The sequence below is a fragment of the Macadamia integrifolia genome, chromosome 1 (assembly GCF_013358625.1).
Source record: "Macadamia integrifolia cultivar HAES 741 chromosome 1, SCU_Mint_v3, whole genome shotgun sequence".
Lineage (NCBI taxonomy): Eukaryota > Viridiplantae > Streptophyta > Magnoliopsida > Proteales > Proteaceae > Macadamia > Macadamia integrifolia.
Genome location: NC_056557.1, coordinates 31,300,700 through 31,316,220, shown reverse-complemented (window position 1 = coordinate 31,316,220; position 15,521 = coordinate 31,300,700). Strand labels below are relative to the sequence as shown.

At 36.4% G+C, this 15,521-nt stretch overlaps 1 protein-coding gene across 5 annotated transcripts; it reads left to right on the top strand.

The window, feature by feature from the left end:
* The first annotated feature begins 6 nt into the window (after nt 1-6).
* On the top strand, nt 7-14,567 carry LOC122091966. 5 transcript variants are annotated; one of them, XM_042631845.1, is made up of 4 exons: nt 7-252; nt 4,293-4,385; nt 7,511-7,657; nt 12,747-14,567. In XM_042631845.1, exons 3-4 carry the CDS (start codon nt 7,655-7,657, stop codon nt 14,130-14,132), a joined length of 1,389 nt encoding a protein of 462 aa, XP_042487779.1. In that variant the 5' UTR covers nt 7-252; nt 4,293-4,385; nt 7,511-7,654; the 3' UTR covers nt 14,133-14,567. The 5 variants fall into 5 exon arrangements, with proteins under 5 accessions (XP_042487779.1, XP_042474805.1, XP_042492414.1 ...); XM_042618871.1 differs by having other exon boundaries at nt 7-4,210; XM_042636480.1 differs by adding an exon at nt 9,946-11,741 and having other exon boundaries at nt 7-4,385.
* Nucleotides 14,568-15,521: the final 954 nt, after the last annotated feature.

The following is a 15,521-nucleotide window of genomic DNA, read 5'->3' as shown; positions in this document are numbered from 1 at the left end:
AAAAAAAAAAAAAAAAAAAAAAACCTCTTTTCTTCTTCTTCTTCTTCTTCTTCTTGTCGTAAGAACCAGAAACCAGCGGAGGCTTGCTGGTCTACGAGTGCCATTACCCTTCCGATAAGAACCCAATCGGCCAGAACTTATAAAGGGAGTATTTTGACTCCTAATCTTCTTGATTGTAACCAGCAGTAGTTCGATTCACCTACCAGCTATGGAGATTGAAGCTCTGAAATCAAATCTGAGTGGCAAATTCAGGTAATTAGAGTTGCGGGTCTTGTTTCTCACAATAGGGGAATCAATAGGAGCCAAGGGTCTAGGGTTCAGGTCGTATATGTGAGGGCTTCCTTCAATCACGGCTTCGACCAAAACAGATCTCACACAAGAGAGCTTGAAGCACTTCAGTAGTGCTGCATCTATCGCTCAGAAACAGAGTATCTCAGATCAGAAAATTTAACAGCAGGAAAAATAAGAAAGGATTGGGAGGAGGAAGAAGAAGATAAGAAGCGGAAAAGAGAAGATTTCAGAGGGGGAGGAAAGTGGGAATCCGATAGCCCATGGGTCACACCCAAAATTCTCAACCAAGATTAATTCTTCAAAAACTAAAACTGAAAATTCTCCATTGTTTACATGTCCAATATAAAGGAAAAAATCAAACAATTAATGAAAACTACTTGAAAGGAAACTATTCTAAAATTAGAAGCTAGCTAATTTAAAAAGAAATTGTTTCTAAAACAAAAGAAAATCAAATCAAAAGAATTTTTTTTTTCTAAGTCCATCGTGCAACTGCATCAATTTTCGTCGGTCATGACAAACCTTTTATGAACATTGTTACACTATAGAGATATAGAGAATTTGAAACTGAAACTGAATCTTGATTCAAATATTTAAACTAAACATCTTGTGCTTAAAGAGGAGCAGTGAGAAAGAAGGGAAGATGGGGATGACAAATGAAGTCAGTGAGGTCCCAATATAAGAGTGCAGGATACAATCCAAGGACAGGGTATAAGAATGGCATTCTCATACTTCAAGAAAGGGAAAACATTATAAAAGAATAACTTAAAAAGGAACCTAGTGCAGATGCTATAGTGCATTGTATTTCTCTTCATAATCTACTATAATTGTAACATGGGTTTAAACTAGTAGTTCAGCTGGATAGTTTTTTCCCAACCTAATGCCCAAAACTAGAACCTACAAAGTTGTTGTATAGACAATTTCCTGTGATTTGCTAATATGGAATAGAACTACCTTTTCTCCTAGTCTTTTCTTCAGTATCTAAGAGTTACTGATGAAAATAGAAGATCAAGAGTTCAAGACTCTCAGTTCAATACCAAGTTGAGGGAAGTGTACCTGTAACTTACTAACTTCATAGTATCTGGTCCTTGAAAACTCCCACTGTCCTAGAATACTTCAGAGGATGATTGATATGCAACTATCACACTTTAAAGAAAACTTGATCTCCAGTTAGAACTTTGAGACAATAGAGCATATCATCAGATATGAGTGGGCATATAAATCTGTGACTTCAGAGTCAGTCATCATTGGGAAGCATCTAAAGATTACCACAACAATGACACACTAACAAACCCAGAAACCCAAGAAAGTGAAATCAAGATCTTCCATGATGCCCTCTCCTATAATATTCCTCCATGAAGACAATATATATTGTTAGAACTAAGCTGCATTAACTGAACAAATATCTAGGAAATGCAATAAAACTTCGGATGGTAAAAGACAACCTGTAGCACAAACTAAAAGACATCTAAACTTGAACATATTAGGACATCCACTTCTATCCAATGTCTAATGACTGCTGAAATGGAGAGTAAGGAATATTTTTGTCAAGACCCCACTTCTTATATTCTGTTTTTTCATAGTTTCTATTTGTTGTTGTTCTATGGTTTCTTATTCTGTTTTTTATAGTTTCTATTTCCCATATTCATGTTCAGTTTTAATTCACTAGTTATTAAATCCATTTGTCACTTTTTAGTTTGATTTTGCTTGTTATTCTATATGTTAGTTGTTGTATCCCTATGCTTATTATTTCTGAATTACAGTTACAGAAAGTAACTGATTATCATTGCTTTATTTTATGATATGTCGTTGTTCACTTATAGCTGTCAGATTGTAGATTAAGGTGTTGTGGTTGACGAAAATACCAAAGGGTGAATCGTTGTATTAATTGAATGGATAGAAGTCGGGTTGAAAAGTCAAAGGACCCTAGGTTCCACGTAGGAAATGAACACATAGATGGGGTAAATCAATTCTTAGATTTTGCTTTTGCCAACTCACCTAATAGCGAGAAGATCTTATGTCCATGTCTACAGTGCATAAATTAATATTCAAAAACACGGGAGGAAGTGTTTAGTGACTTAATATGTAATGGAATTATAAGAAACTATATTTTTTGAAGTTCCCATAGTGATGTTACACCTTCAGACTACAACTGAAGGTTATTTGGAAATTGATGAAGAAGACAATAATGTGTTAGGTGATGAACATGATGAGCATGATATAGTAAACATGCACGACATATTAAATGATGTCTTTGGCATGAATGTGCTTGAAGTATTTGGGGTTAGTGACCCAAGTAGGTACAAAGAGGGAGCAAGTCATGAGGTGGATAAATTTTATAGACTGGTACAAGATCCAGAGAAAGAATTGTATCCAGGATGTAAGGATTTCAGCAAATTGTCATTCCTTATTCAATTATACCATATAAGTGTCTTTGAAAATGGAGTAACAAGTCATTCTCCATGTTGCTGGAATTATTGAAGAAAGCATTTCCCCCAGAGAATACTACACCAAAATCTTTATATGAAGCATAGAAGATCATTAAAAAATTGGGGCTAACCTACAAAAAAATTGATGCATGTCCTAATGATTGCATGTTGTACTGGAATGAGGCATCGAATTTTGAGTTATGTGGCAAATGTGGTACTCCAAGGTATGGAGTAAATGAAGCAATAGGGCGCAAACGTTCAGCAAAAACATTGCGCCATTTCCCTTTGAAACCGAGGCTGCAAAGATTATACATGTCATCCACAACATTAGCTGAAATGAGATGACATAAAGAATAGCGTACGGATGATGGGTAGTTACGTCATCCTGCAGACTCAGAAGCCTGGAAAGAATTTAAAAAACAACATCCAACATTCAGTGTGAATGCTCGAAATGTTAGACTTGAACTAGCTACTGATGGCTTTAGTACTTTTGGTTTAAAGAGCAGTGGGCACAACACATGGCCTATTGTTGTTGTACCATATAACATGCCTCATGCATGTATATGAAACAACCATCATTTATTTTGACATTGTTAACTTCAGGTCCTAGACAACCGGGGAATGAAATAGATGTGTTTTTATAGCTATGATGCATATAAGAAAGAGTCTTTCAAATTACATGCATGTCTTTTATGGACCATAAATGATTTTTTTGCCTATGCTAACCTGTCAGGTTGGAGCACCAAAGGTGCATTTGCTTGTCCATGTTGCAACAAAAATACATTGTCAACTTGGTTGAAATATGGTGGTAAGCATTGTTACCTAGGTAGTCGTCAATTCCTCGACATGAATCATAAATTTTTGAGGGATAAGAGATCCTTTAATGGTCATAAAGAGTTTAGGGAACCACCAAAGCCACCTTCAGGTAGTGACGTGCTAGAGCAGTTGGAGGGTGTTCAATTTCCTACATTTGGGAAGCCTCCTATGGTCAAGGGGATTCGCTACAACTTCTTTGCCAAGTGGCCAAAAGGTAAAATTATGACCAATCGTTATCACCAAGGGGTTGGTAAGGAGGCATCACGATTACTTACATGGATGGGCACAATGTAAGGACACCTACCACGATGCCACTAAATTATTGGGAATGGCGAAAAGTTCCTTAACACTATAAAGAATCAGTTTGGGAAAAAGTTTATGGTATGGTGACACCAACATTAACATTTTTAATGTATGATTTTTGTAAAGTGTTTTTATTTTAATTTTTTTAATTAATATACTACATTATTCTGTAGGACTATTATGAAATTGAAATTTTAGCAAAAAAATGGGTTATTCGAAACATGGGTATCCAGTGGAAGGACTTCAGGCTTGAATTAAAAGAAATATATGATAAATCAATAACGATTGATGAATGCTTTGCAAAACGTGATGTCCATGTTCTATTGGATCAATGAAAATACCTTATAGATATGTGGGGTGATGTGAAGTATCAGGTAATGATGCCTATACAAACCTGTTACATGTTTTCGTATTTGCTTCTCGAATATTGTATGATTTGTGTTTTCACTATGATAGGAAATGTGTTCGCGGAATAAAGAGAATACAAAGCAACAGAAAATGAGTCACACTGCGGGCTGACAAAGTTTTGCCCAAGTTTTTGATGAAAAGGTTAGTTTCGTATCTTGTGAACTACACTTTATTAGATCATTTGAAGAACTGATGATGGTATATTTTGTATTTTTTTATCCTTTTTTTTTATTTGATCAGCTTCAGGAGATTGGTGAAGAACCGTTAAAGATTGATTTTTACAAGATAACACATGTGAAAAAGAACTAAGAACTTAGAACTTGTTGATGAAGAATCAGCCAAAAAGCTGGTATATATTGTGTTTTTTATTCATAGTTACTAGGTCCTTGATCATTGTTGGTAACTTGCTTGGTTTGCAATAATTTGTAGAAAGAGATGGAAGATAAGTTAGCGGCGATGCCAGTAGTATTACAGAAAAACAAAGAGACTCGTGAATCCATATGGATACAATCATTTGGTGAGGAATCTCATGGCTGAGTGCGCCTAGTTGGAGTTGGGGTAAACCCAAAAGACCTTGAATCGTAGAAAAGTAATGCCGCACTCAAACGGAAGAACAAGGAGTTGCAAAATAAAGTGGAGATTCTAGAGAAGTTGGAATTAGAAAGGAAGCAGAATGAAGATGTGATTAGCAGTATGCAATCACTAATTGAAAAACTTACCCAACTCTTCATGAATAGAAGCTCACAAGATTCAGTTAATCTAGATAAAGATTAGCTCTTCTCAATTTTGATGTTAGAGATTATAGTTTTATCGATAACGATATCCATAAGTTTGTGATATCTTTTGTTTTGAAAAACTAGGAAGTAACTAATGGAGAATTCAGCTTCTACATGAATCTTATACATTTCCAACTCTTGGGTAAAACAATTCTTCCTCTTATACATGAAAGTATATATGTTAATTTTATATTTTGATTTGCTTCATTTTGTACATGTAATAAAGCGTCTGAGGTTATTTTGTAGGAAAGTAGAATAACTCCTCTGATTTCATGATGGGCATATCGTCCCATTTTCTCTTCTTATTCTTCAGTTTAACTTTTGTATGAAATCATTTTCTGCAATAAAAAAAGGGGCTGGAGGATTTGTATAATAACTAGAGACAGTATGATTTCTACATCTTCTTGGTTAAATGATCAATCAACTAGGGAGAAGGTTTGCATCCAATAATAGCAATGCTTGCCATGACAAGGTCTGTAATTTCTCTAGCCAATGGTGGTCCACTAGTGATCAGAAATCTGACCATGAGATAATTATCAGAAATTCTCACAATACTGGTAACACTACTTGTCCCAGGCAGACTCAAACATTGCTTTGGCTGATAGGAACATATTTCTTCTGATCATTGATGTCTAGTAGCAAATAACAATCATGTCTAGTTGGTGTATCTAAAGAAGTTCTAAGCAAATCTGAAGGAAAGCGACATTCATAGAGCAATCCTTGGTGGTGGATCAAGGAGTTCAAGCACCCCATGAGCAGGGTAAGAAATCTAGTTTGAGAACTTGGGAAAAGAGGAAGGACAAAGAAGATTTACAATGTCATAAAATTTCTAGAACTGAAGCTAAGGAGAGAGTATAGAAAGCACAGACTAAGATATATGAGGATTTCAATGATAAATTAGGCACCAAAAGAGGGTGAAAAAACTGTAGACGATGTGAACCCGGTTCCAAACATCACTGTCTTCAAGGTTTCTATCATTCAATACCTCTGAAATGCTGATGAGACCTGGTGAGTCAAAAGCAGTTCCAGAGTAGATCTCATCGCTTATTAGATAGAAATATTTTTCAGAAACGAAGTCGATTAGGCGATTAAGCTCTTCTCAACTTATAGTTGTGCCTAATGGGTTTGAAGGGTTGGTGATGAGAACACCTTTAACCTTCAAATTATTTTTTTGGGCTTGTCTGTAAGCTTCATCCAATGCAGATTGTGTGATTTGGAAGTTGTTGGAGCTTGAGCAATGTATTGGGACTATCTCCACCCCAGTTCTCCATTTCAGATCTTTATCAAACCTACATATTGAAGGCGAGTTTAAATGATCGAGTACTTGTCTACTTTCTTAATAAGAGAGGAAGCACAAGAAAGAGAATAGAATAGTACCCTGGGTAGTAGAGAGTGGGGAGAAGGAATGCTTCCCCTGGTTCAGCTAAGCAAAACATGAGTCTCGTTGGTTGAAGTTGAACCAGCAGTGAGGACTAGCTTCTTAGGACCAAAGCTGACTAACTTGAAGCATCTGGGTTCTTGGATAGCCATGATTCGAGGAGGTCGAAGGATAGCTGATGATGATCGAAAAAGAGTTAAGATTTATAACAGAGTAATGGAGATGAGTACCAACATAGAGATACTCGATCTCAAGTGGCAGGGGAATCTGAGTTGAAAATATGGAACTCAAAATCCAAAAAAAAAACCTTGACCAAAGGCCCAACCCAAGGCTTACTTCCAGTAAAATAATCCCACTTCAGTAATTTATCTACATCAAGGAGCTTGGTATTTCCAAATGAGTCTGTCCGTTCTTTGGGTTACTTAAAAAGGATGATTGGTCGCCCACCAGAAAACAGATTCAAAGCCCCTTGTCGGCTTGTCCTATTCAGTTCTATTTGAATTAGGAATTCATGATTAGGAGATTAAGATCTGGTTCTTCATGTCTTGTAGCATTCCTGTCTCAATATTTAGAAATCAAGGTGTGGCCTTTCTGTATAGTATAAGAGGGTCTTGATTCCCCCCCCCCCCCCCGGGTGTTCCTTCTCCTTCAATAGGTTTCTTCATTATCAGAAAAGTGGGTAAAAGACTATCCCTAGAATCCTGTTCCTAAGGCAGAATTCTTCTTGGTTAACTAGAATCCTGTTCCTAAAAGACAGTATGATTGCTACATCTTCTTGGTTAACTAGAATTCTTCATTACTTCCAGACTATATGTCCAATCTTAATGAGAATTTTGTTTCTATTGTCTTTGTTTTTTTTTTCAGTTATAGATTTTGAATCTTAATGAGAATTTTGCTTGTATTGTATTGTATTTTTTTTTTTTTAGTTACAGATTCTGAATCTTAATGAAAATTTGCTTCTACTGTCTTTTTTGTTTTCATTTTTAGATTCTGAATCTTAATGAAAAGTTGCTTCAACTGTCATTGTCCTTTTCAGTTACCTTTGAATACCTAAGATGTTCTTATTAATTAGATAAATGTGCTTGTTGACTGAAAATTTGTTATATGTGCAGGTTGACATAATTGAGATGAATTTCTCTTATTCTAAGGGTTTATGAGATAGAAAATGAGGGCATTATGCTAGTAGGAGAAGTGAATGAGATCCAAGACCTTTACAAATCAGGCAGCCATTGCAAAGACTAAAATCAAAGTGTATAATGGTAAGAAAAGACATATACGCCTTAAACACAACTTGTTGAGGGAATATATAAATAATGGTACCATTGCTAGCGACTTTATAAAGTCAAAGAGGAATGTAGCAGACATGCTTACAAAGCCTCAATCCACCAAGGTTATTCATGAGACATCTAAAAGAATAGGCTTGAGGCCCATGTCATAAGTCAAAGTGATGGACACCCAATCTATGTGATAGGAGATCCCTGGAATTAAGTTCAAAGGGTAAAAATGAAATCACTGGATGACTTGATTAGTACTATCATGTGCCTATTCTAGATTATATGTGGAAGATAGTACTCACCACAATGACAAGGAGGATGAGTTTATAAAACTCTTAATCAGCCACGGCTCATGTCAGATGAGGGTATGTTAACTGTGGTGCATACTGTGGGCTGACCTAAGTGGATGTAGGGGGTGAGGCTGCCTCCGATGAGAATTTTATGGGCAGATTCTCTAAACATTCATGATTCCAAGATGGGAACAAAGGCTAAAATTATCCAAAATATATAAAAGAGTGACTATGGCGTCGGGTGGTAGGATATGAATGATAAGTCAATTGGCTACACCAATGAGGAAAGGTTCAAGAAGTCTGACTTCACCCATACTCTATAGCGTGGCTTATCAGACCTAGTGTAGATTCAAGTCCGAAAGACATCTGCAACGATGTGTCATACCATTCTAATGTGCTCAAACTATATTTTTTTTCGTATTTATATTTTTACCAGTATTTTGAATCTTGTGGGTGAATTGTTGGTTTCTAATGCAAGTTTTTAAAAACCAACTAAGATGCAAAACACTTGCCCCTTCAGTTTTTGAAGATTCTTTACATCCCCCCTTAATTCCTTCAGTTTTGGAGATTCTTTAAGTCTCTCCACATAATGGTTATTAATCCCTACAGTTGCTAAAAGCTCCTTAAGGCAATTTTCTTTTAATCGTTTGAGTCACTTTATGTCTCTACATGAGAAGCCTCTTGATGCATCAATTCTTCAGTTTTGGGAGATTTATAATTTCTCATTCAAGTCTCAATTTAATTCCTTCTCCTTTACTCATCATCTCTCTTGTCTTATAAATAGAGGGAGATTTAGCATTTGTAAAACACGGATCAAGTCACTTGAAACATTCAAGTGTGTGTTGTCAAGCTTTGATTTTCTTGATTTTCATTGGATTTCACGTGTCCATTTCTTGGTGTTTTGTTTAATTTGAGCACAACCCTATAGGATTCGAAGCGGTCCAGTAGTCGAGTGCACGATCACTGGGGGAACCATTGGGTTGTTTCATCTTGGAGACCGATTTGCAATATTCCCGGTTGCACCATAGGGGGCATCTACAATCTTAAGGACAGTGTCAAGTGACACGACTCAGCCCACCAATTTTTCTAACAATCTTTGTTTTAGGTATTAGAAATATTTCATATAGGTGATAGATTGAAAGTTCTCTTATCAAGAAGACGACATTGAGGTTTGCTCTCTCAATATTCTGACACAACTTTCCCTACACATCTCATTAAGAGTCTATTTGCCTTAAGAGGCTTTATGGATTCTCACTTCTTTATTGATGGCAATGTTATAGTGAGGGATTTCCATTTAATGAACGACAATGACCTCCAGTTATCTTTCGTAATTCTGTAGCAGATGTGGCTGTGCTCAAGTAAACGGAGATAGGTGCGAAATGGATAGATAACATCGATAGTAACTCAATAGGTGTGAAATCGATAGATAACATCGATAATAACCCAATCTTTTATGGGTATTTCAACATTCCAAAGGTGGGCATGCTCAAGATTGTTTTGACTAGAGTTCATGTGACCTTAGTTAAACTTAGAGTAGCCAAACACACCCTTAATGATAAAATGTTTTGGTTTGTCCATACCAATGGGCCAGCTATATTTGAAAAGGAGGAGACTTTAGATAATAACCTAGAAGATGTGAAATTTTCCCCTTCCCGTGTCTTAGGTGGTCAAACTGATTTCTCAGAGTTTTGCCGTAGGACGAATCGAACCCTTGTGGATGAGAAAGGGACATATCTAAAGTTTGAGTTTACAGCTACCAAGTTGTTAAGCTCTCAGGCTTTGCTTGACAATTATTTTCGCTACATGCGGATGGTATAATGATCAATCCTTTTAGTATTGTTCAATTTGATGTGGGCACAAGTTCAACAGATACAGTACAAGAAAGAGAAGTTTTTATACCTCATTTACACTCTTATACTACTGATATTGATGCCACTTGGACTGTGAATGAAGCTCTGGGTAATGACTTTGCTTTACTTTCAGAGAATTTTGTTTTATTGGAAAAATAAAGAAAGTATCTGGTTCTTTCCGGGAGAATGCTCTGGTAAGTGTGTTCTTTGAACAAAGCCAACATGGGGACAAGCAACAACTTTCTTTGTTTTCAAAACAGAGAGAACAAGTTGGTGGATCAATTCTACAACTAGGGCTCCTGGATATATTTAACAAGATAGTTCATCTTTGAGCTAGCCTGAATTGATTTGTCTGGATTTCCCACAAGGGTTGTCATTGTTGTTGTCTATCTGTGAATTATTAGTGTGATAAAAGTTTGATATTTTTTCAAATGTAATAAAGCATCAATTCTACCATATGTACACATGATATGTTCATTCTGGTCATTGGATAGAGAAGACTTAGGGTTAATTAGCCACTTGCCAAAACCTAATGTAATCAAATACCCTTCTTTTGATTAGTATACATTCTCTGTATATCCATGCATGTGTGCAAGTACTCAAGACCCTAAGTCTGTAGAAAAATTAGGAATGCCTTGGGCAAAAACGGGGGTTTTGAGCCCAAACTTTTCTCTATCTACATAAGCTGTGGTCACATGTACTAATGATATAGTATTACAAACCATGTCTTTGTAGTTACAGATTAAGAGAGACTAACTGGAAAAAAAAATGTGCATCCTAGATTGTTTTGTATTTAAAATGCCTATTTAATAGGTAGTTGTACATGTTTATTTTTTTATTATTTCTTTTTTGGGGGGTAAAAGTTGTACATGTTCATTCATATAAATGGGAAGTGTGATATTAATTAGATGATCTTAAGTAGGCAGGTGCCTCAAATTGGTTAGCTTGTTTTGCTAATGCTTTTAACTAGCGCTAATAATTTGCTATCATACTCCATTTGCTCTTTTTTCATATGGATCAATTTCTTTCTATATGCTTCTAACTAGGATTCATTACCTTAATGCACATGTGCAATAATTTTTCTATGTGCGTTTACATAGTGTGGATCAGACATCGTATTAAAATTGGAATTCACTCAATGTGAAAACCGGTTGGAAGAAGAGAGAGATTGAGTGGATTCCATGTGTGTACCAGGCACTGTACAAGAATAGTTCTCACCGAAAATTCTTCTCTCATATTTCCCTCTTCACTGTGGTATCTTCTTCCTTCTATTAGCGTTGAGTTCTCTATTATCTTTGACATACTAAATTCCTTGATGACACTCCAAACTGCAGCAAAAAAATTTGTGAAAATATCCTGGTATACCTTAGAGTTAAAAGACAACTCTTCCTTCATGATCCTACAAAATCTCTCCTCCTGTTCTTCCCAGGTTTCCTAAGGAGTATCCATCCCCATATAAATTTTACGAAACTCGTGTAGAGGAAGATTTATGAAACTCTAGCCAAACTGAAATCCATCCAAAAACCCAAGCCCCAGAAAAATTTGAAATTTTGAAAGATAGAAATCCATGGAAGAAGCCAAGCCCAAGAGAAATTGTAGTCCGAATCCTGTTCGAAGGGTCCCAAACTACTGAAACCAATCCCCGATTCCTGAATCCAATTCCAAGCGTGCCATAAAAGAAAAAAAAATCGAAGGTCCCAAACTGCTCAAACCAGTTCCGAATCCGGTTCTCAGCGTTGGATTAAAGTAAAAAACACCGAAGGTTCCAAACTTCTACTTCTTCTTTTGATATCTCTCTACAAAACCACTCTCTCAAAACGCTCTCTCCCCGGGTACCCCCAACCACCAAGACCGCACCATCCTTTGCATTACCTACTTCTGCTCTCTCTCTCTCTCTCTCTCTCAGTTTGATTCGCTCATTTATTCAAGGTAATTCTACTAAACTTATGTTTGATCTTCAAGGAACAAGGTTTTGGCGAGACTAGAATAGGTTCTTCCTACCAGAATCATTTTCGTACGAGACTGATCCACACAGATGGAAATATGTGGTGAATTCTATCTGTGTAGATCAGAGGGTAGAAAAATGATTCTCGTATGAGAACCTGAGAACCTGACCGACACTCGGTTTTGGTTTATAAATTTGTCTCTGAGGTCCCATTGTTTTAATTATTGACTTTGAGAGAATTTAGTGTTCACGGTGCTCTTACTTCGGAATAGCTTACACATACATTCCCGAAAATAATGATTACATAAATGTTTACTGTGTGCTCTGTTTCTGCGATTCATTTCTTTTTTTAATTATCTCTTTGATGGTAAAGCTGTCTTATAATAGTTGCTTTTCATGTTCATGCTTGACTACATAACTCATATATCAAGAATCCGGGCACTATTACGATTTTGTTCTGAAAAATCATCGATTTGTGTTTCTTCATTATAAGATGATTTTAAACACCTAAAAGGTGTTACTTAATTTCCATTATTGGGATGAGTTTTTGAACTGGTTCATTCCTTCGGTATAGAAACAAAAAGGAATTTACCAAACGCTTTTTTGGCTGTTTTTGTTCCAAAATAGAATAAAGAACAGAAAAGGTCATCCTGAGAGAGTTACCAAACGGGCTCATCATAACCCATTCACCATTTTCTAGTTTTGAAATGCTGGGTCATATGGCGTTCATGCATTTATATGTACTATTGGTCTTTTGGGAAGTTTTCTCGGGTACAAAGGAAATTTTTAGTTGCTTTCTTGTTATGTGTTTTGATTTTAGAAAGACTTTATCATCAAATTATGATAATCTCATGCTTCAACGTTCTTAGCACAAAAACAGTTACTAGTACTCATTTAGATATTTTGAAAATACAAATGTTGAACTTCTTGTATGAGTATCTCAATCCCATTGCTTAGTGATAACTTGTCTATGTCTAATTTTTGAATAGGAAATGAGTTGGTCATCGAGTGATAAATTTTTTGTGAACTCAAAGTTAGAGGTCTTTTCGGTTGACATCTTTTCCGAACCATTAGAATTGGCACAAAGTGAAGATGTTGTGTACGATGGACCAAAAGGTGATGATTTCAAGAGGTTTTTGCGCTCTAAGAACTTTCGAGTAAACTGTCAGGGAAAGGCTATTGTATGCATCCAAAAGCGCAACGGTGATGGCGAATTTCTTGAATGTCAGTATGATACCTTCGTTTTAGAAACGGTGGTCATGTTGGGCCCTTTTGGTTTCCAGAATATACCATTGCCGAAGCCACAAGAGGTGAGCGAATTGAGAAGCCTCCTGGACAATACCAAGGCTGAATTGGCGAGGAAGAATGACGAGCTTAGTGAATCACAAAGACTCCTAAACAATACCAAGGACGAATTGGCAAAGCATAATGACGAGCTTAATGAATTGAAATGCCTCTTGGACAATATGAAAGGTGAATTGGTGAAGAAGAATGATGTGCTTAGCGAATTAATGAAGCAGAAGAATGATCAAGATTGGAATACTAAACGGTTCCAGCTAACTATGATTGCAATCACAAACTCAATGAAGAGGGTGTTCATTGACATTAGCCTTGAACCACCAGCCAGTGGAGATCCAGAATCTGTGCTGAGGTTTCTTGAGATATTACATGATCTTATCCATGACAAAGAATTCAGTGCCACTTTCTTAGTAGCTGCGAATGGGATACTGGCCTCGATCAAAAGTATATTTGAGAAACGAAGTGGCTTAAGCATTGGCATGGAAACAACGTATAGTACTCCATGTACTCCAGCCCATCTCATTGAGAGTCTATTTACCTTAAGAGGCTTTATTGAGTCCCACTTCTTTATTGATGGTAGTGTTATAGTCAGGGACTTCCGCTTGATGAATGAGTACGACCTCCCAATTATCTTTCGGGATTCTGCAGCAAATGTGGCTGAACTCAGGAAGAAGGAAATAGGTGCGAAATCAATCTATAACATCGATGGAAACTCCATCTTCTATGGGTATTTCAACATTCCAATGGTGGGGATGTTCAAGGGTGTTTTGACGAGAGTTCATGTTACCCTGCCAGATGAGATCATGCAGAAACTTCAAGTAGGCAAACAAAACCCTGATGATAAAAGGTTTTGGTTTGTCTATGCCAACGGGTCAGGTATATTTGAAAAGAATATTGAGTCATTAAGTTCTCCGGAATCAACAAACAATCCAGAAGTTGTCAAATTTTCCCCTTCTCGGTTCTTAGGTGACTCGACAGAGACTTCTCAGAGTTTATGCTTAGGATCAATAATCGAACCTTCGTCAACGAGAAGGGGGCATATATCAAGTTTGACTTTGTTGCCACCAAGAGTCTAAGTTCGGGTGATGTTATCGTTCGCTATTTTGATAAGGATTTGGTATTGCATGATCCTTTTAAGTTGGTGCAATTCGATGGTAGCGAATGTGAAACTGGTATCGTAGAAAGAAATGTTTCAATCCCTGGGCAATGGACGGTAGGTAAGAGTGAGAAATATAGCACATGGATTGTAAATGAAGCTCTAGGTAATGACTGTGCTTTCTCTTTCAAGAATTTCTATTTTATTGGGAAAATAACGAAAGCCTCTGGTACGTTCCGTAAGAATGCTCTAGTCAGCGTGTTTTTCGAACAAACTCAACATAAAGCATAATTGTTATGTCGATGCTCTAGCAACGACTTTCTTTGTTTTGCAAACAGAGAAAAGAAATTGGTGGGACAATGTTGAGGAGAAGCCTCTGAATTTTATTTAAAACAAGGCATGTACTTTATTTTTATCTTTTTTTTATTTAAATTTATTTAAAACCCGAGAAAATAAATTGGTGAACAATGGTGAAAAAAAGCCTTTGGAATTTATTTAATCGGATCTGTTGTTTATTTTGTGTTTTATTTTGTTTCATTTTATTTAAAACCAAAGAAAAGAGATTGGTGGGACAATTGTGAAAAGAAGCTTTTGGGAATTATTTAAGAGTTAATATGTTTGTAATCAATCCGGTTATGTTGTGTGATGAGGAGGAGATGCTACATAGGCATGGGGTGAACCAACTCTCAAGTGCATGACCTATATTCTCTCTCTCAAATTCCCTATTAAATGGAGGTGTGTAGTGGCTATTGGGAATGAAGGGTAGTTATCTTGTTCTCAGTCTTTAGTAGTTATAGGTTTAGTTTTCATGTGGTGTTGTGGTTATAGGAAGTTATTTTTATTAGCATGCATGTTAATGAGTAGTGTATTAATTATGTGGCAATCATGGGAAGGAAAGTTAGGTAACCATGGATGTATGCTATGAATTAGTAGAAGATTAATAGAAGAGTGGAACTAAATCAAATTCTGTGAGTTAAGGTAGGCTTCCTTACCCACAAAGCCACATTTTTTCCTCTTTTCTCTCTAATTTATTCTAATCCATTTTATTTTCTTTTTTTTTCTTCCAATCTTCTCTCTCTCCCTTATGCACATATAAAAATGGTATCAGAATAGGCATGGATCAATGAGTGGAGAAACTAGAAAATATTGTGGGCTCTCTCATCATTAGTGGCAAAATATCATTAGTAAAAAAAAAAAAAAAAACAGTTCAATGAGTTATCCCAGAAGATTAGTTCGCATTTGACCCAAACCAAACAAGAAGGGAAGAAGCCCATAGCTACACTCCCAATCTATGATATACGATCTAGGAACATCAAGAAGATCTGGCAGAGCTAACAAAAATAGTCGTTCACACCAAGGTTTTATGTTC